This window comes from Centropristis striata, chromosome 5 (genome assembly GCF_030273125.1).
Source record: "Centropristis striata isolate RG_2023a ecotype Rhode Island chromosome 5, C.striata_1.0, whole genome shotgun sequence".
NCBI lineage: Eukaryota > Metazoa > Chordata > Actinopteri > Perciformes > Serranidae > Centropristis > Centropristis striata.
Window position 1 is genome coordinate 30,609,884 of NC_081521.1, and position 25,359 is coordinate 30,635,242.

Sequence of the window (25,359 nt, forward strand, 5' to 3'; positions counted from 1 at the left end):
AATCATATTTTATAATTATTTGAAAATGCATTATGTTTCTTAATTTTTTTTGGCCGTCCCATTCACTTCAATGCAAAATTTTGGGCAGTCAATTCGTATTCCGTAGAGAAAAGTAATAGCACACCAATCCCGATCAAACCGCACGTTTTGATATATAATTTGTCCTGGTAAGCACTGGTCCATACAGCTATTGCTGAAGGTGAAGTGTGATTGCCCCGTGGCCCTAATTATTAATTGATTGATTAATTGATTAAATTGAACATTGCGTTTCCATGTGAACACGTTGGAAAAGTTCCTTTTTTATGAGAGAGATTGTTAAGACCCCTTTAACAGGAAGTGGTCCTGTGGATCCTGAAGTGAACAATAAAAATCATTTTTTTGAAACAGCTTGGCAGGGCCTGCTCGCTCTGTGAAGATTACAGTTATGAGAACTATTACATTTGTCTCGTCCAGGAGGAGGTCTCCTGGACCTGATCGTTCTGGTTTTCTGGGGGGGTGCGATTCAAAAAGGCTGAGAACCACTTAGTCCTATCTAACTGATAAGGCCAAGTTGTCAGTATATTTTCGATTTTGCTGTCTCGTTTAACACACAAGAACAAATTAGTGACCAGATTTTTGTATTTTCACGCCTAGCCTATCTGTACAGGTAGTGTTGGGCTTTCTTCTCCTTCATTCTAAAAAAAAAATTGTGTCCACATGAGCACTGTTTTAAAAAAAATATCTCTGTCCGAATGATAATACAAAAACTCAGTTGAAGAGCTGTTAAGAGCCTGCCAAACCAACAGGCGGTGGTGGAAAGTTACTTAGTATATTTGCTCAAGTAATTAGGTTTTTGTTGTGTACCAGGTTTTAGTTTTCTGGTACTTGTACTTTAGTATTTCAACTTTTGTAACTTTATACTTCTACTTCACTACATTTTCAGGCCAATATTGTACTTTTAACTCTTGCTACTACTTTTACTTTTGCTACTTTAAGTACATTTTGATGTTGATACTTTTGTAATTTTATTTAAGTTTTGAATGCAGGACTTTTACTTGTAGTGGAGTCATTTCACAGTGTGTTATTGATACTTTTACTTTTACTTTACTTTTACAAGTAAAGGATCTGAATACTTTTTCCACCACTGCCAACAGGCGGTGATATAAACATAACCTGAAGCCATTTTGGCCAATCAAGTAAAGAAGAAGAAGATGGTGGCCAATCAGAAGTCAGGAAAACGAAGGCCAGCAAACAGGTGGTGCATTCAAGTACATATTTGAGTTGAAATGGCAAAATAAAAAGACGCTAATCGTTGTTAAATGCTGCTTTATTGGTTCTGTTGTTGTGGACTGCACACAATATAGTTACCAGTAGTTACTGGCCATGTTGTAGGCATGCAGGTGTGTCAGTGTGTGTGTCAGTATGTGTGATGGTAAAGTGAGATGAAAGACAGTAAGCATGAATGTGTCTGAGTGTGATTCTTTTTTTTTTAAATGGTCAAATAATAAGTGACTTTTTTAAACTTCCAGAGGCGATTTCATATTTCATTTCATTTTTTTGGCAGGCTTTGGATAAATCAGTGCATAAATTACGTTCTGGCTTTCAGGGGTCTCTTTTAGTGCTGTCTCAGGGGAAATTAAAAAATATAGCCGACATAAAAATAAGCATTTAATTACAGGTCAAATTAAAAGTCCCTCTTTAGGAATGTAGGATTTTAGCACTCCATAATATTGTCCATGTTTTTATTTGAATCATCGACCCACCCAGATGCTCAAGGCTCCGAAGATTTTGTACTACTATGTTAAATAGTTTCATCCTCTTATGAAAGATATATGTGCAAAAGCTACCATATCTTTTTATTTCCTCACAGAAAAAGAGTATTCGAATTTCAGTTCAACTGTAAAATAAGGTTTAGATGTAAGAATAGGGTCAGCAAGAGAATATCTTTATGTTGAAGCAAAGCTGACAGGACACTTTCTCACTGAATATGGTTATCCTTAATGATTGAGTGACGCATAATATAAAAATCAACAACTAAAACTGTTTACAAAAACGTTGTTTCTCTTCTTCTCCATCCCATCAGAAGGTTTGACAAACAAAACCACCGTTCTGATCAGATCAAACAACCTGAGCTCCAGAACTTCTTTTCCTCAGTTGAATTCTTCATGTGGGAAGAAAAATTAATTGCTGGACTTGAGAAATGGTACAGCAATCCACGTATGACTGTTTTTGAACTTTTTTTCCATTGATTTTCTGAAAGATTAAGAGGCACTTTGAGCTCTCAGACATAAGTGCGGGTAATTGCGAAGCACAAAGGAATGAGTAATTTGTTGTTTAAGTCCAAAGAATTCTTTCCCTTTATATTAGACCATATTTCGCACATTGAGTTGAAAGTTTCTTTACTTATAATTTTTCAGAATATTAAAGTTATGTTTTAAAAATATCACAATCTATTTGAATCTGGTATGGGTGCTATGCTTTGTGTAATGACATAAAAATGGCTTCTTCTTTTTGCTGCACATTCATGTAAATACAGCAAATGTAGACTTCAAGAGCTCTCAGTTTTGAGTGATCCTTTTTCATCAAGGCAGAGATGTTTATTCAGCCTGTAAAAGAGTCTGTGGATTGGGTACGGATCACTTTCATGTCTGTCAACTTCCATAGCAACATCACCTAAATAAATGTGTCATACTTAGAAGTCGAGGTGACGTGCTTTTTTGGCATATGCAGTGAATATATTCTTTTAAATGTCCTCAGCAGGTATTTTAGCAAACCATTACCATGGTAATATTTTACTAAGAAAAGGTAATTGTTCTAAAGAAGCAAAAACATCATCACATTTGCAGCCGCTTCTTCACATCCAGCGAGGTGAGATTTCATAGACAGGTGTCTTTACATAAACCTCAGGGTTTAAAGGAACTGATGTTTTCACTCTGAGAAACACTAACTGCGCACAACAACAGCCACTCTTGGAAATTACAGTTTTATTCTACTGGTTTTCTTTTCCAATTTTTTAGGGATTAAGGTGGCTGCCTGGATTGTACATAATCATGTATTTATTTGAAAAGGGACATTAATCAACCTTCAAATGAATGTAAATGTACCAGCGGTAGCTTAAGGTCTATTTGTATAGGTGGTTCCTTTGCCTGGTGTTGTTAGGCATCCTAGAACACATAAAAAGTAATACAATATGTGCTGTTCTTCTACCATACAGGCGGTGGCATGATTTTGACAAGTCTGCTGAAATGACAAAAGTTGATCTCACTTCAGTTTTTTTTTTAGACAAATGCAACAACACCTATCATGGCAGCGGAGATCCTCCTGAGGGGAGGTGATCGAGGGCATGTTAAACAACCTATAGAACGCAGCCAACATGTACTGTAACACCACAACACTTGACTAATTAGCATCCAACTCTAATAAGTTCAAGTTTTCCTTAGTTCCTTCCTTAGTTCTTAATGCCATTGTAGTTGCAAGGCACATGCTCAAGGTATCTTATCTCTGTATGTTTTTAAAACACTGTTAAAGTACAAGAATGAATCAGTTACTTAAGCTCACTGCAATCAGCTGAAGTTGAACAAGTGGTCTAAGTGTTGACAAAGTGCTGAAAGCATGTACTTTGGAGCTCATCATGTCAAGAACCTCAAGTCAACACACTTCAATTAGGCCTGCAACACCAGGCTAAAACACACTTAAAGAGCAATAACTGTCTCCTTTGGTGCTCTACAATTTAGAATAAAAGCTCCCTTAAAATGCAGATTGAAAAACTTACAATTTTAACTTTGAGTATCTGGAGTCGCTACCAACCTGGAGTAAGACAACCCAGTCAATTTTTTGTGGGCTGCCTAGAAAGCAAGTCATTTAGATTTGTCCCACATCTGTGGGGGACCAGCGACAAAGTACATGCAGGGAGGAGGTTGTGGTCTTATGGTCTTATCATTTTCTGGGGGGGTTTTGTGTTTGTTTGTTTGCTTGTTTTTTATTTATTTTTTTATTATGGTTTGGATTCAAATAGACCATTTCACAGAATTTACCACATGTTTTCTGAAGTCACAACTTCACCCATTCTGAACAATCAGAGCAGACTGTTTTGTTGTAGCCATAGAAACCAAAACCATTTTTTCTGTCTGTAAAGATGTTTATTTCAGCTATAAGGTTGAGCATTTTAACATGGGTGTCTATGGGGATTGACACATTTTGGTGGCCAGCCGAGGAACTGCAGCTTTTGGCATTCTGCATTGAGTTTTCAGCTCCAGAGGTCAATTCCGCTTGATTCAGAGAGACAGTATGAGAAAAATAAATAGTTTTTTTCTAAAACATTAAAGCATATAATCATATTCCAGAAGAAATAAAAAATACAAGTATGAACCTTAAAATGAGCATTATATGTCCCCTTTAAAAGGCAGATAAAATTTTCAAAGGGTAAATGTCTAATCTGTGCAAGTCAGCGTTGGTATTTATGGATGATTTATGGCACCGTATGTGACGGAAGAGCACTAGGAATCAGTAGTTAAAAATCCACCTGCCTTTATGAGTTTGGAAAGTTATTATCAGCTGTTTAAGAACATACACCAAACTCTACTCAGCTGCACGTGTTTAGCTTCTGGCAAGTCTTAAAGGTCATTGACTGATTCGTCGAGGTGATTGCTATTTGCTCACATATCCATTGTCGGACTGTCTGTATATTGCTCTGCCTTTTCAGACTTGGAGATTCTTTATATATTCACTCACATTCACAACTTACATGCTTATTGTCCATCAAAGCCACTAATGCACTTTTGATTTGAGTCATTCTTGAGCTGCCATGCCAGTTAAGTAGTCCCCCTCCCCCTCTTTTTTTCTTGCTCCGGGGTTCCAGGGAAGACAGATGACGAGACAATGGCAATTCATCTTCATCACGCCGTTCCCATTACCATTAACGTTCGGCTCTTTTTCTTACATAATGCAGCTCGTCTCACTCACGAATGCATTCAAAAGAAAAGTACAATATCCTGAGAGCTGGGCTTGTCATTTGTGGTTAATATCATCAAGACGTCAAGGAAGGGTCGAGTAGAAGACGACTTGACTGGTCCGCAAATCTTTGTGTTTAATGTATAATTACCCGCTATACCTACTAGATCATGCTATCAAACAAAAGATTTAAAGTATATTTTCAAAATAACCCATATGAAGCAGTGAAGTGTAGCCTATAGGATCAGCTTATTTCTCAGGTGTAAAATGTAATAATACAACATAGAATATTGATTTATTCCATGGGGAAAGCCTTCTGTGACTGCTTCACTCCCACACTATTTCAGATGCCTCACAGTGTGCCAGCACTATACACAACCTGGACTTTGTATTTATGTAAGAGATTGGATTTTTGATCAATAGATTTTAGGAGGATAATACAGTAAATGTGATGTTCTGCATGTGCTGTGCTCACAGAACAGGTAAATTACAATGTTGTGGTCCAGACTTTACCTCCACAGACACAAATATCTGCCGTCCTATAAACTCCCCCTGGAATTGGTGGACATATTGTGATTTAGCTCTTCTATTCTTGCTTTTCTCTTCCTGCCAAAAATACCTAGCTTCCTCTTCCCAGCACTCAGTCCCTCCGGATACTGACAGCTGCCTGAATTACAAAGGTAGCAGTGTGAGTAATGAACCAACTGAAATCTCATCATATATAGCGACTTTGAGTTACCCCGAGCAGCCCCTCTGACCCGAACCCCCGCCTCTGAGCCTCGCCAAATGAGCTTTTCATTTACTATTCAGAAATCAGAATGAGGCATGTTGCAGGCACAGAGGTGCTCTGAAGAATTGCACTGCATGCAAACGTGGTTTTGCAATCCTTAAGCCCAACAAATCAGCAATTCTGTTCCAAGCTTATTTGCATACAGCTCTCACATATTCTGCCTATGTGCGCGGCGTGAAAGCACAAGTTCCACAGCAGCACCATTTCACACTCATGAAATAGTTTGGAGCTCAGTTTAAGCTGGAGTTTGATACATGTTTTCACTCATATCTTTTATGGATTTTTATGAAGCAAAACATGTTATTATTTAATGGCCAATGGTTTGATCTGGCTTATGTTTAATGCAACAGTATAAAAGATCAAGTTTAGTGGAGATGATTAGAGTTGTCATATGAAAAAATCATTACATTCTGTTTTGATTCAAAATGTCATTTTAAGGTGACAGGTGCTCTGAAAAATGCCAAAAAGAATGGCCATCAGTATGAATGATAGATGATATTGTTTGCAAGCAGAATCCATCATCCGATGAGAGGCCTACTCAACACCAGTGAGAATGCAGGGGAAATCTGCTTGCAACTATTAAATGAGGAAAGACAACACATGTGCATCATATGGCCCCAAGGCCAGAGCCAGCCCTTGAACCATCTCACTCAGAGGAAAAAACAACCTTCCTCCATCAATAAAATGTAGCATTATGATAATGAATCTTGAGGAAAATTACTACAATAAGTCTAGACTACAATTTATCTCCTAACCTGAGAGATTTTACTAAAACATTTATGATTTTTCAAACCTGAAATACATTATTGGTGAGGAGGCTATTTGCTCAGGCCGGAGCCAGTAGTTTATTTACACAGCCAACAGATACAGGGCAACATTAGTATTTATATTGAGTCACGTCTCTGGCCACACGATGAATTAAGTCCAATATTCACTCTCCTTTTAGCTGTTTTTGGTCTCCACCCGAGAGAAAAATATCTGGCTTTGTAGCTGATGTCAGCCATTAGGAATTATGGATAGGGGGACAACATTTTTTAGAGTTTTTGGAGTATTAGAGCAGGAGAGAGAACCAAATATTAAAGTTGTGGGCAGGGAAATCAAAATGAGTTAAAAGACACTTGCACACTGCTGCATTCATGTGGCTTCGGAATAATCAGAAAAATTAATCCACTGGGAAGATTCAATCCAATCCAATCCAATCCAATCCACTTTATTTATATGGCACAATTTTAGCAAACACAAGATTTCCAAAGAGCTGCACAACAATAAATAGATAACACAATACAAAGAGATGTATAAAACAATAGAACAGTAAAATACAATTAGATCAAATAAATTAAAAATAGAATAAAATAAAATAAAATGTACTGCCTGCACAAAATAAAATATGCAGGTATACAAATAAAAACATAAAATCAACACTACGTGGTGTTAAAAGCCAACGAGAAGAGGTGTGTTTTAAGAAGAGACTTAAAATGAGACAGTGAGGAGGCCTGTCTAATGTGCAGCGGCAATTCGTTCCAAAGTTTTGGAGCTGCAATGGCAAACACTCATTTATCATTACGATTAGCATGCTAAGCTAAGGAAAATCTCAAGAATATTTTTTGCATTTACAAAAAATCCATGAGCTGCGAATAAACTATCTTCTCTAAGATTTTAGAGATGAAAGGCAGTTTAGAGATGGGTCGGAAATTTGCCAAGACAGTAGGATCCAGCCCAGGTTTTTTTAACAAAGGCTGCACAACAGCATGTTTATATTTGTAAGGGACCACTCAGAGGACAGACTGCTATTGATAACTGTGAGACAAGATGGGCCAACAGTCAAAATGTGACACAATCTCCTGCACAAAGGGCAAAGTCACAGGCTCAACTGTGTCAAAAACAGCAGAGCAGGGTACAAACACTGAAGGATCAGAAGCAGGAGGTGAAATAAGTGCTCTGGTAGAGGTGACCTTATTAGTGAAGTACTGAAGAAAGTTCTCACACAGAGCAGGAGAGGCTTTAAGTTCAGTCTGTGGTGCATTCAGAGCAGAGTTAATGACTTTAAACAACACACAAGGTTTATGACAGTTTACCATAACAATATCAGAAAAATATTTTCTTTTTGCCTCTTTTACAGTGGATTGGAAATTATGCCAGCAATCCCTCAGTATCTGAAAAGACACTTGTATTTTGTCCTTTTTCCATTTCCATTCCACTCTTCAACACTCCTGTCTGGCCGTGCGGGTTGTTTCACTCAGCCAAGGCTCTGATTTAGCTTTCTGTTGCCTGGTCTTTAAAGGAACTATAGCTGTTTGATAGGACAGTAAAAATGAGTTGATAGCCTCTGTATCCCTACACACAGATGATGCAGCTCTGACTGAAGACTGCAGAGAAGTGAGCAGCAGTGGAAGAGTTAATAACTCGACATATGCGAGCAGCAGCATGAGTTTTAACTGTATGACAGCAAACAGCAGCTTCAAAAAGTACAGGCATGTGATCTGAGAAGAAGGCATCACAGACCACCAGGTTAAGAACAGGCAAACCATGAGATAAAACCAGATCAAGTGTGTGACCACGTTCATGTGTAGGCCCCAGTACAGACTGCATGAGATTAAAATAGTCAATAATGTTTAAAAAGTCTCTCGCCAAAGGGTTTTCAGGGCAACACACATGAATGTTAAAATCTCCAGCAATAAGGACCCGGTCATATTTTGGCATAATATCAGCCAAGAGTGCAGAACAGTTAAAAAGTCTTTGTTTGGCAGATAGACCACAGCACACAGCACCGTGTGCAGACGCCCCAGCTCAAACAAACAATTCAAGTCGGGTTCCCATCACACTATTAACTGCGGTACATTACAAAAGTAAATGCTGGGTTGATATTAAGAAACATTTTATTTGTTTGTGTATTGCTTATCATTTTTTTTGCTTGTATGTAATCTGTGAGATGATAAGTAACTTGCTATCGATGCACCGTTTAAACGGTCTGAGCTATAAAATACAGCACATGATAAATATCATCAACACATTGGAGTTGGAAGAATGACTTTTCAATTCGAGAGATGGGACATAATTTTTATTATTTGTGGTTGATATACAAATATTGATTATAGCTACTTTGGCTATCCATCTAAAGATCTTATATGCTTTATCTTAAATGTACTTTTAGTGTGTAATGATCACTCCATCTTAATTTAATCTGCAAAAAATAATGTGAATAATCTTCACAGGTCAGGTGGTCGTGAGGTTAAAACAGTGATTATTCTCTATTGTCCCATGCTCTCCTGTTCTGTTTGTCTCTAGTGTAATGAAGCATCTTAACTCCAGTCAGGTATCCTACAGGTTGATTGTATAGCAGCAGTTGTGTGGCGGCGCCGGCGCGTCCTTACTCCACTAAGGAGGAAATCAGAGACTTTAAGCCTCACAATTGGCCTGGCATCTTCTCTAACAAAGAATGCTCGGAGGCTGGCTGCCACCAGCTGAATGTTTACCACAGAGAAAAAAAAAACCCACTGCACTTATTTATTTGAAAACAGGTCAATTTCTGTCTGTTATGCTCAGATGCTTTCAGTGAGACAGGCGGTGAGATATACAGGCAGACAAACAGGAACACCTTCAAAAATATAATGCAATTCTTCACAAACAGCCACAAACATTACTGTGGAACTAGATCAACACTTTCTCACACAGTGGTTCACACGTATCATAAAAAATGTTGCCATTGTGTCTATTTCCCTTCATGTGGCTACAGAAATGAGTCAGATTGGAAAGAATCAGATCCTTCTTATGAGTCATGTAACTCTCATCTTCATCTTTTGCTACCTGAAGCACGTAGCTGTCTTATCTGCAAAGTTGTTTACTTATGCAAGTACTGACTGATGCCTGCAGGCATCCAGAGGAGAAGATTATGAGGAATTAACACTTAAAAAAAAAAAAAACAGTCAGTATTGTCCTTGTTGAATTCAGTTGTGCTTTAAAATGCAGCTAGACAGAAAGCAACTGGCACTTTGTTAACATACCAACAATAAACACATTTCATGTCTCGCCCGCTATGAATACAATAATGTGCTTTGTCTTATCAAAGTGGAAAAGGGATGAAGGACAGATTTGAAGGGTTGTTTCTGATACATGTAAGTCTCTGTGGCATTAAGATCACGCTTACCAAAGATGTAAAATGTAGAACTGTTTTATATCTATGATGCTAATTGACTGATGGCTAAGCCTTATCTCCTTCAGTCACTGTTGCGACGCCTGTCAAGCTTTCCATTCTGGCATGATGATAAAGGTGACAGATTTACCACTTGAATTCACAGTAATTTTTGAAACAATTGTTTTTAAGTTTCACTCGAATAAACAAAAGCTGCCTTCTCATTTCAAGCTGACAATCAGGGATTTTGTCGGCTGAAATGATGATTGTCCCCGGCAGATTTTATCAGCTCGGGCTAGTTAGCTTGCAAACACCACTGCAGCACTCAAACACTGTGTTTAGAGGCAGCATTATTCTTTTACTCTTATTAATCTAGTTTTTTCCTGTTTTTCCTCACATATGAAAATGGTTTTGGTGCCTAAATCTACTCTAAACATCATGTTTAAAACAGCATTCATCACATGTTAATGTGTTGCAACGTATTTGAAAAAAAGTAATGTTCATCATGTATCATAGGATATCATATGAGTGACGGAGCAAAAGTTTTCTGAAGAAATCATACAAATTCTTTCATGAGAATAGTTTGTGCTCAGTTGGCAGCTGGATGTGGCTAAGATGGTAGAGCAGTCGTCCACTGATTGTCTACTGGTGGTTCCATCCCTGTTCATGGTAGTCTACTTTCCTCAGGCAAGATACTGACCCCCAGCTTGCTTCCAATAAAGAGCAAACGAAATGATGTATTTTTGTAGACCAACCTGGAAATAGCATCATCATGGAGTCTATTGAGAATTCACCTATGGGATGGTTTTATTGGATTTTGGATCATTGCAGAAAATAAGCTCTGTAAACTCACGTTTCTGAAGCTTACGCTTTTTGTTCAGCATGATAATCTTCTCAAATGAACACCACTTTTATTATGTTTGAAGCGCTGATGCAGCCAACAGAAGTACAAACGCTATAAATTGATTATTAACTTAATTTACAATCTACGAGAGTGAAAAACACGACTAGAGGCTGAAAGGCGGACTTCTGAGGGTTGCTGTCCATGATGACATTTAATGTTCCCTACAACCACTGTAGTCTCATTTAGCCACTTGAATGCATGTGAATGGTTGATCTTACTTTGTAGCCACTTGATCATCACCTAGAATTTATGTATGAATGGGTGAATGTGGACCTGTGCTGTGGTGTTGAAGTGCTTTGAGTGATTGCTATGAATAGAAAAGCATTACACTAATGCAGTCCATGTATTCCTGTAGATAGTAAGCTACTATAGGTAGTCAGGTATGCTAACGTTTGAGAAAACAATGTTCAATCCATTCCTTACACTTTTGTGTTTCTTGAGATCATGGTTTTTGAAAGACTAGAAATAGACACCACCCTCAAAACTCCTTAGATACTAAGTAGCTCTTGTACATCAGTCTGAGTGTAGGAACACAGAAGTTGACAGGCCTTTGTTACAGTTGGTGAGCTGTGATTGGACAATTGCTGTTCAGGGACGAGGTTCAGTGAATGGGCAATTGTTATTTGTTTAGATGTGAGGAAAAACATCTGAGTCAATGTAAAAAGTGCTTTGCAATGTCTGCATTTTTACTCGAGTCAATAAAATACAATCTTCTTGCAGTTTGCATGAAGGTATATATATATATATATATATGATTTTATCGATGTTTTGCAAAGCCATGAGAGCAGAGCTGCTAATGTAGGTTTTGAAGGCAATGTGTGAATCAACACTGTTATCCAACACATACTGTGCTTTTTAAAAAAGGAGTATTGTACTCCTGTGAAGGCACCTGTGAAGAATGCTTTTTTCTGCTTCGAGAAGCCTCATGTTTTGTTTTACTTGCTTAATGCTGAGTTATAATTCAGTTCAGGGGTTATGTGTCCCACAGGATGCAATCAAAGTGAACAGTGCTCTGCATATCTCAAGCCAAGAGCTGGAAACAATCTGTGTAAAGTGCTACACTGTTTAGGGACAATATATTCAATCACACCTCAATATTGTCCTCTGAAATGCCAGCAGAAAGGTCAGATTTAAGTTTGAAATTCAACACAGCACATCTGCCACCATATAGCTTTGAAGACAGTAAGAAATCACTAAAATCCTCTTTTCTGCAGCAGCGCCTTTTTTTCCCCACAGCTACTCGACCATAAAATCACAGTGTGTAAAGTTCTCAGGATGACCTTCTGTTTGCTGTCTAATGAAATTCATGTAAAGTCAAGAGATATGCAGTTTACTTAAAATGACTTTCCTGCTGGATCTTTCTTATCTCGTAAACATTCAATCTGACAGCATGAACCCACCCGGGAACAAATCAAGCTGCGGTGGCAGATAATCTCCCAGCAAATGATTTTAGGATCAGATTCATTAACAGAGGGTATTATTGCTTTTTCAAACTATAACACAAACATCAGAGAGCAGGATTCGACACATTTACTGGCACTTTAATTTCAATGAAATACAACATGTTTGATAAAAGGCCATTAGAAAGCTCTGTTTATCCACCAATGGTACCATGTAACAATTAATGACATAGATTGCATTTCTTTTTTTAATTCAAAATGTTTGACACGTTATTCATGGAGGTGTAGCACCACAGTATATCCACTGGTCCACGTCACTGGTTGGTTTATTGAGCTAGAGCCATGTTATGATGTAATTATAGATAGGTTTTTGTATGTAGTTTTTATTTCAGAACCATTTTACAAAACAAAAGTTTAATATTTTTGGTGATATGACTGATAACCAGCAGCTAGCTGTGTTTTAAATTACATAGTTTGTTAGTTTTGCTCTGAACTTTCCATCTGACTTTAAATGTTCTTGAACTGTTTTGTGTGCAACCAACACATTCGCATTCCCAACACATCAGATACCGATACTTGGTCAGACATGGACACTCTAAGTTTTGGACGTAACAGAGACGCGTCTATCATTGTTTCAACCCACTTTAGATAAAACTATGCTCATATGATGAAACCCTAAACTAACTAAACCCTAACCTGGCGCAGTAATGTGCTGCCCACTGCTCCTTGCATGGTGTGTTCACTTGTGTGTAAAAAAAAAAAAAGGATGGGTGAAATGCAGAGGTTGAATTTCCCCATTGTGGGATTAATAAAGTAATCTTCTTCTTCTTCTTCTTCTAAAGCGTGCTGTGATTGGCTAGTACGTGCTGGCTGCATGGATGTATTATAGAACTAACACCACAGCTGAGCCTTATAGACATTTTTTTCCCTGTGACCACTCACGGTATTGCAGTGAAAAATCCCCCAGCAGCCTAAAAAGCATTTTCTCCATGGACCACAACAGTAAAAGAGACGTCTGTAGGACTGCAAATAAGGTATTTTCTCTTTCTTTGATACATGAAGGTTTTGTATTTGTAAAACTTTTCTTGACTTGCGAAAAGCAATTTGACTCCATCGCAATGTAAGACTGTAGACTGAGTGGGTTGTTGTTAAATTTTACTTAATTAGCAGCTAGCTAGTTGCTCTGGTTCCTATAGAGCTGCTGTCCACTCTCCTCACAGCTGAGTAAAATGTCCTAGTGACTTGTAGTGAGGCAGGGGGACCGTTAATTTTACTGCTGAGTCTAGAGTGCTGCCACTGGCCTGCAGCCCGCTGTTTGACTCATTCTCTGGAACCAGCTAGGTATGACAGCATTGAGCTAGCTAGCTAACACCCCAAAGTAGTAAATAAGTAAGTCAAGGTAACGGGTACTGGCCAATCACAGCACAGTCCAGGCTTTTATCAAACAGAAATGGGTGTAATTTCATCATCAAGTTGGTTGGCTAAACAAAAGACACTTCAGGAACGTGTCAATTTACGCTTGTTACATGCATAATGGCATTTCAAAACAAACTTCTCAAAGAAAAAAAGGTAATGGATAATTGATTCTAGTGATAACAAGCACACAAAGTGATTTTTTTACAGGTCATCATTCACACATTACACACACATTCATACACAAGGTACATACCTAAAGTGTATAAATAACATTCATACACTGATGATGCAGCATCGGGAGCAATTTGGGATTCTGTTTCTTGCCCAATGATACTACAACATGTAGACTGCCATGGTCAGGGATTGATCCACTGACCGGTTAAGTTTAGAAAACAAAACTTAACAAATATTTTTGTACGTACTGTACAACTGGACTTTACTTTGGTGACGTCAGTGACGTAGAACATGATGTATCTATATAGAGAGGTTAATTAACAGGTTAACTTTTAGTAAAAACACTGACTTGGTTTCACACTAGACAGGTAAGTCTGATGGGTCAGGATTTTGTTTGACCCATCCACCACCCATACCACCAGCACTAAACGGACCTTTCCGCTCTTTATATTATGTTCACTGCTCTGACCGTATTACATGAGGCAGATGGGTTTATACTGGAGTTAATGGAGAGCCTGTATCTGGCATGTTCATATCTGACACAGAGTGGCACTGACCGAGTGTCACTATCTGACCAGTTAGGAGTGAGAACAGGTTGTGTGCAATGATGAAGCTTTTGCTGATTTTAATTGAAAATTATTTTTATACTTTCAATAAGTCAACATCCACATCATTTTGGAATCACAACATACAACTGTAAACATTTAATGTTCACTTTATATTTACACCATTCTGTGCATTTAAAGTATGCTAATATAAGTTCCCCCTCCAAGACAACAACTTATGAACAACTTTAGGCTCATATTTAAGGCCTTTCGTACTATGATGAAATCTCTGGTGCGGACATAAGTGCACTGTTTCTTTTTCCACAAAGGCTGAGATAAAGTACTCACACAGTAAACTCAGTTCAATGCAGTAATTTAGGACATTTTTCCGAGCCCCAACTCCACTTGTCACTGAACGATTTGAAAGGCAAAAGGAAATAAAAAAGAATTTTGAATTCTGGGAAAGACTGCTGACATCCAAACTGGAGACACAAAACAGACAAGGTTATATAATATTTGGTTATGAATGCATAAAGGCTGAAAAGTAGGACCTGCAAAAATAAATAAATAATTATAACACATTGTTCAGTGTATAATCAGACAAGGAATGGTATGGTGTTAAAAGGTCTGTAAAAAGTGGCAGGTGCATGCAAATTGCAAAGCAACTACTTTCAAGATGGAGATTGTTTCTGAATTAGCCTGTCACGAATGAAACCGCATCAGCAAGATGGTTTGTTAAAATGTAGATTCAGCTGCACCCTCTGAATCCTTGATTATCCCAAATTGTTTTTACTGTTTCTGTTACCTTCCAAAACACGTACATGATGGATTTTTGATTCCAATTCTGAAACATTATAGGAACATAAGACAAAGAAGAAGAAAAAGCAAAAATGTTTGCCCTCATTGCAGCAAATATGAAGGGAAGATGCTGGCTCTGTTTCATCTCTTAGAGGCTTTGATGCTGAAAACATGAGATCTACATTCACATATCATATTTATTCAAATTGCAGAAGTCCTTATCTGTTTTGGAGTAAATAAATTATGTTTATGTTCACACAACAAATTATCAGTGATACTCAACTTACAGTCCAGGGAGTAATTCAGTAGCTTTGGTTCTACTTTACACAGAAATAAGGTGTAAGTCTGCATTAAAAAATAATCAGAAATATAGCTTGTTTATAAAAAAAATAAGAAAAAGATCTGCTAGACACCTAAACCTTATATGTCTGCAAATGACTGCCTACAACTGACCTGTACAGCTGGATTAAAATTGTTTTAATGTGTATTAATTTTGTCTGATAAATATTATTAAAATGCAATATAGCTGCACAATAAATCGTAATTTTATTTAAACCACAATGGACAAGTGCAATGTCCAATACTTGTTAAAGATAAAATATGTGTCAAAATATTATTCTATAAATTTCATGGTGCTGCAGATATGTCCCGGCCTACAAATTTAATTCTTTAGATATAAGAAAAAAATCTGTACACTACAGATCTTTGCAAAAAAAATCACATCAGGATAATTAATCATGTTTTTCAATGAGAATAATAATGCATAAATATGCATTCAATATTTTGAATCAGATTGTAACTGCATTATAAGTCAAAATAATTGCAATTAGATGTTTATTTTAGAAAATCATGCAGTCCTGATAATTAATATTTCCTGTCATATTGCAAAACTGGCCTCCGGGTAAAGCAAGTTGAGTATCCCTTTAGATTATTGGAAGTAAGGATGTAAATAAACGACTCATAATTAGAATCTACTTTGCAGATTGCAAAACAAAAAGGAAAAGTTTATGCAACCTTAAAAGGACAGCTTTTCTTTTGGTGCAATTCGTCAATCTGGACTGTTTTAGTGTGAGTTGCTGAGTGTTGGAGATATCTAGAATAAAGATGTTTGTTGGGAATGTAATGGAACTAGATAGCACTTTGCTTGTGAAGCTCAAAGTGCCCAAAAGAAAACATTCAAGCAGTTTTTCTTTCCAGAGGTCATGACCTGGTTGCTTAAGATAATACACAGACCATGTTGTGATCAGTATCATGTGTTAACTATACCAGAAAGAAAAGAGTTCTGACATGAAACTGCTCACAACAGCTGCAGAAACTCACACTAAAACAGTCTAGATTGATAAATATGAGTGCCAAAAGGAGGAAAAATATGTATTTTTGATTTAAGGGTGAACTGTCCCTTTTAAGATTTGTGTAAATATCATGTTCATATATTATATTCTGGCATCTATGGAGGCTGGACTGGATTGCTCATTAATTTATGCATTTAAATTATACAATTCAATAACAATTTAGGGGAAAATAAGGTTTAGTTAATTAAGTATTAATAAAGAAACTTGATTCACAAAATGTTTTAATCATTATATTTACTAATGTGTCTCCATATCACATTAATTAGTTTTGTCTCATTAAATAAAATAATGAGGTCAATTGCAAAGAACAACCAACTGATAAAAAGACCTTTTTTGAAACCGAAACTAAAAAAAATCATGATTTTTATTAATGAATTATTTCCAGAATTCTTCAATAGATTGATTATTTGCAACATTTAATGATCACGTTTAACCCTTTAACCCATAGATTTACATTTGCATTATTTAAAATACAAAGTGATAATGTAACACCGTAACTATAATCATTTCAGTGGCACAGTCCAGCTTCCACGGTCATTATGAGCCCAACGACGTGACAAAAACATAAAGTAAAATATAGATTGTTTCAGTTATAGCAAAATAAATATACAGTGTCATAAAAAATAGCAGGGTGATTCAATAAATGCCACCATTCATGTACTATCAGAGCTCAGTCTGTGACTTCCTCTGCACAGTTAACATCAGAGTAAACTCAGTCCCATTTCCTTGAGCAATTGTTGGTGTGTGACACAACTGTAGCTGTAAATCTTCAGGAGGCTTTTTGAGCTTCACACTGCTCATTCCTACCTTTGCCTCTTTATTCACACTGGAAAACTGAAAAATCGCTTCCATCAAACATGTTCCAGGTTCCAAAAAAAAAAAAAGCCAAGGGCAACTTATCAGTCACTGACAAAAACCTGTCAGCAAACAGCACGCAGCAACATAAATTTGATCAGCGAAAGTGAACGCCCAAAACACTTCAGAGAGGTTCAACCTGATGAGGGTGCAGATTATTGTTTCAGGGTGAGGAAAAAATGATCTAAATAAGCTCTCCAGAAAAGCTTCAGCAAGCTTTTAGGTTGATTTTAACAATGCAGCTGCAGACTGCACCAGCAGCACACACTGCAGGAAGGCAGACAGTAACTCTGCTGTAGACATGAAGGGGAGAGCCATCACATACTGTAAGCGCACATTGAGCAACAATTAAAGGAGTTTATTAATTCATCAGTTATCCCAGACTGCCCAATGGAAGCTGTTTATGCTCACTAGCAGTGACAGGACCCTGTTTATTATCTGCATGTTAACTAATTAAGGATCTCAGATGTCCATTAAACTTTATTAAGCTCCATAAAACACAAGTTGACTTGTGCCAGGTCCATTTTAAATACGCAAGTAAAAATTAGATTTACTTATTTTCAGCAGCAAATTCATTCTGGGAGCAACTTAATGCAGCTTGAGTTATGTTCTTTTTAATCAGTGTAATGGGAAAACTTTTTAATGATGTAACTGACAACCCTATACTGTCCAATGACAAAGTATTTTATAGGTTTCCATACATTATCATCTTGTATTGTAGCATCTAAAAGGAATATCAACAGTTTTTATTGTTAATATTAGGCACTCACAGCACTTTCGTTAATGTCAGGGAAAGGTTGACATTGCGGTTGTATATTGGAAAAGGTAACTAACCTTAAATCTGAAATAACTGGGTTTTTGGGCCACTAGGTGGGAGCAGAAATTAGCTGCAAACACTGACATAAGACGCGATTCCATTTGGTACTTTTCCCTCTAGTGAGCTGCTCTGGGTGTGGCTTGGGAGAGAGGATCCGCAATGACTTTGCGCATGCGTGACTCATTTGCAGACTGGTGCAAACTGGACCCTGAGGGGTTAACATCTCCTGCGGCGGGTGGGACTGGGCCGCTTATGAGTGCTTTGGGACGACGCCTGCTACTCGTTTAGAAGAGTAGGAGCAAGTCTCCAATAACACCAGAAAAAGTCGCTATATTTGTCGTTAGTCGCTTTTTAAAAAAAAGAGTCGCTAGAGGGGTCTGAATAGTTGCTAAATATATCGACAAAGCCGATAAGTTGGCAACACTGCTTGCCGCATCGGTCTGTTGTCACATTCGAACCGTTGGTTCATACAAAAGTACCTGTATGGGAACAGAGGCCGAGGGGAACTAACTAGTGGGCGTAGCCAAAACACTGAGCCGCTTTCCAAAAAGTACTTAGTGGAAAAACGCCTATAATCACATTTTAAGTTTGAATGTAAATATTCTGTTTTCTGTTCATCTCCCTTTTCTTTCTATTAGAGCCTCCAAAGTATTCTTAGGGAAACATCTGTCTCTGTAAATACTAAATGCTCCACTGTGGTCTCTAACTTTGTCTGTCGGCTGACCAAGTTTATCAAAGTTTTATTTTCCTGTTTTTGTTGAAAACAGCTGTCTGCTGCTGAAAACAAGACCAAGAGAGCAGTAAGAGTAAACCCTAAAAAAAATAGTTGTAGGCGGAAACACCAAAACAAAGAACTGAAGAAACTAAAATGTTTCATAGGTCTGAAGGGATCTGCAGACTTGGGAGAAATATCTATGGTTTCATCATTACAAGCAGTAAGTATTCATTGATCAATGGTTGATATAAAATACTGTTTACAGCCGCTGTAACCAAAGTGCTTCTGTTGCTTAACCTAACCGTACACGGGACTCTAACCTGAGTCTACAGAGTTACAAAAAAATAGTCACTGAAGATTGTCAGTGAACATAATCCAGGCATGAATTACGTTTCCCTCAAAATGTGTTTGACAAAAGGAATTGGTGGAATATAAATTAAGACAGGATTAAAGTAAATTGACTACTGTAATTCATCTAAAGCAAATACTGGTATCAGCAGTGATACATACTTAAATCTGATCATGGATGGATTATGACACAATGAGACTAATGGACACAGATTTATATGAGCAAGACCAACAACGATCAGTCATTTGTGGTCATTTTGCATCTCCTTGTGATTGTTTTATGTCTCTTTATAGTCATTTTGTTTCACTTTCTGGTTGTTTTATGTCTTTTTATAGTCATTTTGTTTCAATTCCTGGTTGTTTTGCATCTCCTTGTAGTCATTAATTTGTATTCATGTTGAGTGTCCTTGAGGTTGTTTAGGATCTTCACCTCTTTTTATTTTGCTTCATGCTGGTTTTGAGTCCCTTTGTAGTCATTTTGTTTCACTCTGCGCTTCTTCGTAATCGTTTTGGGTGTCTTTGATGCTATTTTGCGCATCTTTGAGGTTGTTTATCATCCATCTCCTTTTCCCCTCCCCTTCCAGTCATTTTGTTTTACTTTTGGTGGACTTTTTGTGCCTCTGTGTAGTATTTTTTGTGTGTCTTTGAATCCATTTTACATCTCTTTGTTATCTTCTTGTGTGTCTGCGGTTGTTTTGCATGTCTTCAAGATTGTTCTGTGGCTCTTTATAGTCTTTTTATCTGCCACTTAGATGGTTCGTTTTACACCACTTTGTAATTGTTTTGCGTGTCTTTGGGGTTGTTTCGTGTCTTTCTGTGGTCGTTTTCCCATCTTTTTGCATCTTTTAAGTTGTTTGAAGTCTTTCAGTGACATTGCAGGTGAAATAAAATCCAAAGTTAGCAGGGGGTCAGGGGGTCAAGATCATGTTCCTGTGCCCACTAGACCTGTTCAGTAATCCATCCATGCCTCTGATCAGTAAATTGATTGATTTTCTTTTTTTATTACATTCAAATTCATTTGTTCCATCATAGTGACCTACAGCACCATCATCCCTCTTGTTCTGACCAACTCTTTCGCTCCAGAGAAGACACCCCCCAGTATTTAAAACGTGAATACTTTGGTGATGACAAGTCACACAAGTAACACAAGCATATACAGCTGACACCCAGAAGGCAGATGTACTTAAATGCAACAGTTGCCATGAAAAAAATCAGTATGCTAAATATACTCTGACAAGTCAAAGTTTGAAAAGTACTTTTGGGATGTTTTAGCGTTCCTCTCTGAGGCTGCTTGAGTGACAGGAACATACAGTAGCGACAGGGAACATTTCAAGTCTCTTTCATCTGGACGGGGACTCGGCACATCCAGTGAATGTGAACGACTTCCAAAGTCATATTTCTTCTCTCTCTGTTGTGATCCATTTCCATCCATCATTCTTCAACAATTTGGCAAGATCCAACGGACACAGCAGCAATGTTTTGATTATACAGTGACAACACATTATGAAGAAGTCAGTTAGCTTACAATCTTCTTTTCTTATCTTTTTTTTTTACAGAGGGAACACAAGAAAGCCAGAAAATGTTGAGTACTGCCATCCACCAACGAGGTTTCCCTTCTCCAGCTTTAGATAGACTTTGTCCTCTTTTTCTAGATAGAGCAGAACTCCATTAGTGGCCGCCTCACGAGTTACATCTTTGTCACCAGCAAAGGCAGAGATGACTGGTTTCCCATTCAACATCAAGTTCACCTGAACAACAGAAATATCAGTTAGCAACAGTGAAGCAAAAATAAAAAGTTTAAGCATAGTTTACATCTTGTTTTTGACTGATTTGTTGCTTATTTGTGCTGATAAAAACTTGTTCAATTCACCGTACAAAGAGAACTCAATATATCAGATAAAAAAGGAAAGAGTTTCAGTTTTTTTTTTTACTTCAATGAAGCATTTAATTTTATGCAAGCTGAGGAAAGGTGGTAAAGAAAATCCAACAGCCATTGTTTCCATCAACAGGTCAATGAGTTCATATAAAGAGACTGTATATAAATTATTCTGGAGGGAGGTAACTGCATATTTTGTCTTTTGTAAAAGGGACGGTGGTCTATTTTTTATGTTATTGTTTTGGGTGTTTTTCTCTTTTGGTAAGATGTCTTCATTAGACACAACATTCATCATTTTTGCCCTTTTAATAATGCACTGTGTGTGTGTGCGTGTGTGTGTGTGTGTGTGTGTGTGTGTTATGTCTTGTATTTGCGCAAATAAAGCAAAAGTAAAGCTATTCAAGCTATTCAGTACTACAGTTAAATAACATCAGGCAAATAAAAATATAGAGGATGAAATAGAGTTAGAATAGCAAAAAACAACAATTAAATATATAATAATTCAAATTAAATCATTAATTAAACTTTTTTTTTTAAATAATTCAGGACAAAGATTTTTAAAAAGGCTTTTTTGTGAAGGGATATTTGACTTGTTACTGTTTTAATTTCTTCTTGCAGATTATTTATTAAAAATTGTATCAAATACAAAAAAATATATAATTTATGTATAATTATAAATTCTTATGCCATTGATATAAAATTTACCATAAAAAATAGTACACCATGGATTCAATTTACTTCTAAAACTAAAAGATCAAATATATATATATATATATATATATATATATATATATATATATATATATATATATATATATATATATATATATATATATATACCTCTAAGGGAACACCAAAGTCATCAGCAGTCAGCATTGGGTCAGCTCCAATCAGCATCCACCCAGTCCTCTTTGGCCCAATCAGGCCCAATCAGGTAAAGGTGTGATTGGGCCTGTATAGCCTATATATATATATATATATATATATATATTTATACACACACATGTATATATATATATATATTTTTTTTTTTTTTTTTTTTTTTTTTTTTTTTGATCTTTTAGTTATTGAAGTAAATTGAATCCATGGTGTACTATTTTTTTAACCCTTATGAGAGGGAAACAAATGCAAAAACCTGTCCCCAGTGCTGTTTTTTCTCTCTCATAAGGATTCAGATAAAATATGAATAACTCTGTGGAGGGTCTTTCTTTATTAGAATTAAAACGTCAGGTATAACCGGCCCTCCCTGCTTAAATAATTTCCATATAGTCTCTAAAGAACACATTTTGCCCCACTTCAATACTAAATCATGTTTACAACTGAATCAATTGCATATTTCTGTGAAATAAAACAGAAATATTACCTGTATGGTCTGGCTCTGGTACACTTTAATGACATGGAAGTTAAAACTGTAGATTCCTTTTCTTGGGGACAAAAATACTGATTCAAATGTGAAGTAGTTTCCTATATTCACAAGAACCTATGAGAGAGGAGGAAGAAGAAAACACACTGTGACAATGCAGTTTATATAGCCAGCTCTTCAACAAAGGGTTTGATTTCAATGAGGGCTTTAGGATTAAATATGTCAGTGTGCACAGGATTCACTGTCGTGGTTAGCCGGCTGCTCAGACACAAACTGAATGCAACACACTTCAAAAGATATTCTATTCAACATTTCTTCTCAATGGATATAAACCCAGCATTGAACTTTCCTTTTTACACAAGAGACCAAAATGATACTTGATGACATTTTTTTTTAAATGGACAAATTTCAGTTTGGGGCAAAGACAGGATTTTTCTTCCACACTTCACACTGATAAGAGAGTGCCTGAAAAGAATTAGAAGCTTCCTCGATACTGCTTCTCCATGTGACAAATGCAGAATAATCTAATGTAGTGCAGATAAATAAATTATTTTTCCTACATTTGCTTGCTAAAAATGATCCAGCCTGAATATGTCAGTCAGCATAGCATTTAACAGTGACTCTTGAGTGCATTAAAAGGTTTTAAGCACCCTACAGCCACATTAAACCTACAGCACAGAATATCAGCTTCTTGGGGTCCTGACTGATGAAGGCAGCCGGGGCTCCTCCTCGTACCTGCACGGTCTCAAACACTTGGAGCACACCTGTTTAAGGCACCACTGCAGCCTCAGCCACGACCTTTGACAAGTGTTGCTTTCATAGCAACAGCGTGCACATGATCCACACCAATCAGATCACTTGCAGAGTGTTGACAGCAAGATATAATGTTATGTAATTCAAATTGAGAGGGCAGAGTATCAGTTGGGTGGTATTGTTACAAACACCTGCCTCTGCCCACCGCTGTATGACTAATCACATTTCTTGTTGTTTGTGTTTGCATGCTTTTTTTAAATGTATTATGTAGGTGAGGGTGTATGCGCGTGCACGTGCGCGGATGTGATGGGATAGCTCGAGGCGAACTGATGAATGCGTGTGCAGGCTCTGCAGGATGCCTGCTCTCACACTTAATCTAGTCACTGTGTGTGTGATATGTGCAGTTGTACAGATTCCACCTTCCAGCTGCAACTCGCCTCAAACTCAACTCTGACTGACACTTTAATGTTCTGCATCACATGTGAAAACTGTGCTAAAGGATGAAGCTTAATCACAGGCAAATATGACTACAATTGGCAAGAAAGGACATTTATAAGAAAGAATAACTGTGAAGTGCTATTAAGAGCGATTTTAACCACTTTTTGACACAAGTATAGGTCAGAAAAATAGTCTTAACCTGGTCGAAGTATATTATTCTCGTTTTGTTGCTCATCTCCGACGGTTCGTGGTTGTTGCTCCGGACTGCAGAGAAAGCCACCTTGGAGTTGGCGGCGCGCACTGAGATGCCGAGCGGAGAGGACGAAGCCTTCCAGTCCGTGGCCGGGTTAGAGTCGCACACCACGAGACATTTCCCCTCCAGGACAATAGGCTCCGTGTCATTCTGAGCTCTCACCACCACGGAGATCACAGCCCAGCTGAGCAGCAGTATGAGGGAGGTCACCATGGCTCTCTCTCTCACACACACACAGCTGTGGCAGCGCCGATTCGAAAAGAGAGACCGTCTCCTGCACCACACCAAGTTTCCGAGTCCCTCCACTGGTCTCCCCCGCCGCAGACGCGTCTGACGCTGTGGAAATCTCTTATTGGATCCAGATATAAGCCATATCCGAGTGAGACACCAACAACAACTAAAGAATCCTTGTTAAGTCTAAACCTTCAACCGGGAAATCACCGATTATGCCTCATTTTCAGGATAATTTAAAACTCGTGGATGAGACAAAAGTAGACCATGTGGAATGTTTTAGATGAGACTGCTCCAGTCTGAGCGGTGAACCTGTCGGTAAATCGTCCATAGCCCACACTCCCACTCCGAATAACGCGTCTGACAGGAGCGGTTCCCCGCAGTGATGTGATGCGTGTGTGCGCGCAGAGCTATCCACTTTACGCACGCACATGTGGTAGAAGTTCTAATTAACTGTCCCTGCGTAATTTGCCAAAAGCTTATATTTCTCTAATTCTCTATAAATTAGCTTCTAACTTGAGGATACAATGATTAATTGGATGTGTTAATGATAGGAGATAGAACAGTTCTTGCTGTTCTTTTCCTGAATTCAACAAATCCATAAATAATTATCTCCAAACACATTTCTGCGGATTTTCCAGACTGTAATCTAGACATATAGAACTGGAAATGCCTCCGAGGGAGAGTTTGACTTTATATATATATCTATATACAGTCCTACCAGAGCTCCCTGTCCACTCTGGCTCTAGGTAATATAGTGACTCATCATAAACCCATTGCACAGGTGGGCTGAAAATCTTTCAAGTTTAATTTACAGCTGCACATTTATGTTGTTCTACAGAAGTGAGTGATGGAAAACTTTTCTCACCTGGTTAAAAGATATATCTCAACTCAAAATTCATTAATTCCACCTATGATTTCCCAGATGAACTGAAAAAATATATCTTTGGTAATGGGATATTGGGTTTAATCCATTTATCGCTTTCACATTTATCATCTTTAAAATACACTTGTCTGTCACCTTATGCTGAATTATAAACCCAGAGTGTCCTGTGAGAATATTGACAATATTAGATATGTGAGAACATCACCTCTGTCCTTGTGTCACCACAGGATCCACATAAAACTGCAGATCAATTTAAATGTCCTTCCTCTGACTTGCAAAGTGCTACATGATCTGGCACCTAGTTTGTAACCCACTGCAAATAACCAATTAGACAGACAGACAGACAGACAGACAGACAGACAGATAGATAGATAGATAGATAGATAG

The 25,359-nt window shown here is 37.6% G+C and overlaps 1 protein-coding gene across 1 annotated transcript; it reads right to left on the reverse strand.

The window, feature by feature from the left end:
• Positions 1 to 14,680: 14,680 nt before the first annotated feature.
• Positions 14,681 to 24,446, reverse strand: cbln4 (cerebellin 4 precursor). Its single transcript, XM_059333757.1, has 3 exons — positions 23,802 to 24,446; positions 22,412 to 22,528; positions 14,681 to 20,920 (listed from the first exon to the last, which is right to left on the reverse strand). Exons 1-3 carry the CDS (start codon positions 24,066 to 24,068, stop codon positions 20,723 to 20,725), a joined length of 582 nt encoding a protein of 193 aa, XP_059189740.1. The 5' UTR covers positions 24,069 to 24,446; the 3' UTR covers positions 14,681 to 20,722.
• Positions 24,447 to 25,359: the final 913 nt, after the last annotated feature.

Excerpts from the sequence above, each read along its gene's own strand:
- cbln4 (XM_059333757.1), bottom strand. The coding sequence starts at position 24,068 with ATGGTGACCTCCCTCATACTGCTGCTCAGCTGGGCTGTGATCTCCGTG. Across the intron at positions 22,529-23,801 it reads GAATAATATACTTCGACCAG|GTTCTTGTGAATATAGGAAA; the intron begins GTTAAGACTATT and ends CCTCTCTCATAG. Across the intron at positions 20,921-22,411 it reads ACCAGAGCCAGACCATACAG|GTGAACTTGATGTTGAATGG; the intron begins GTAATATTTCTG and ends TCTGTTGTTCAG.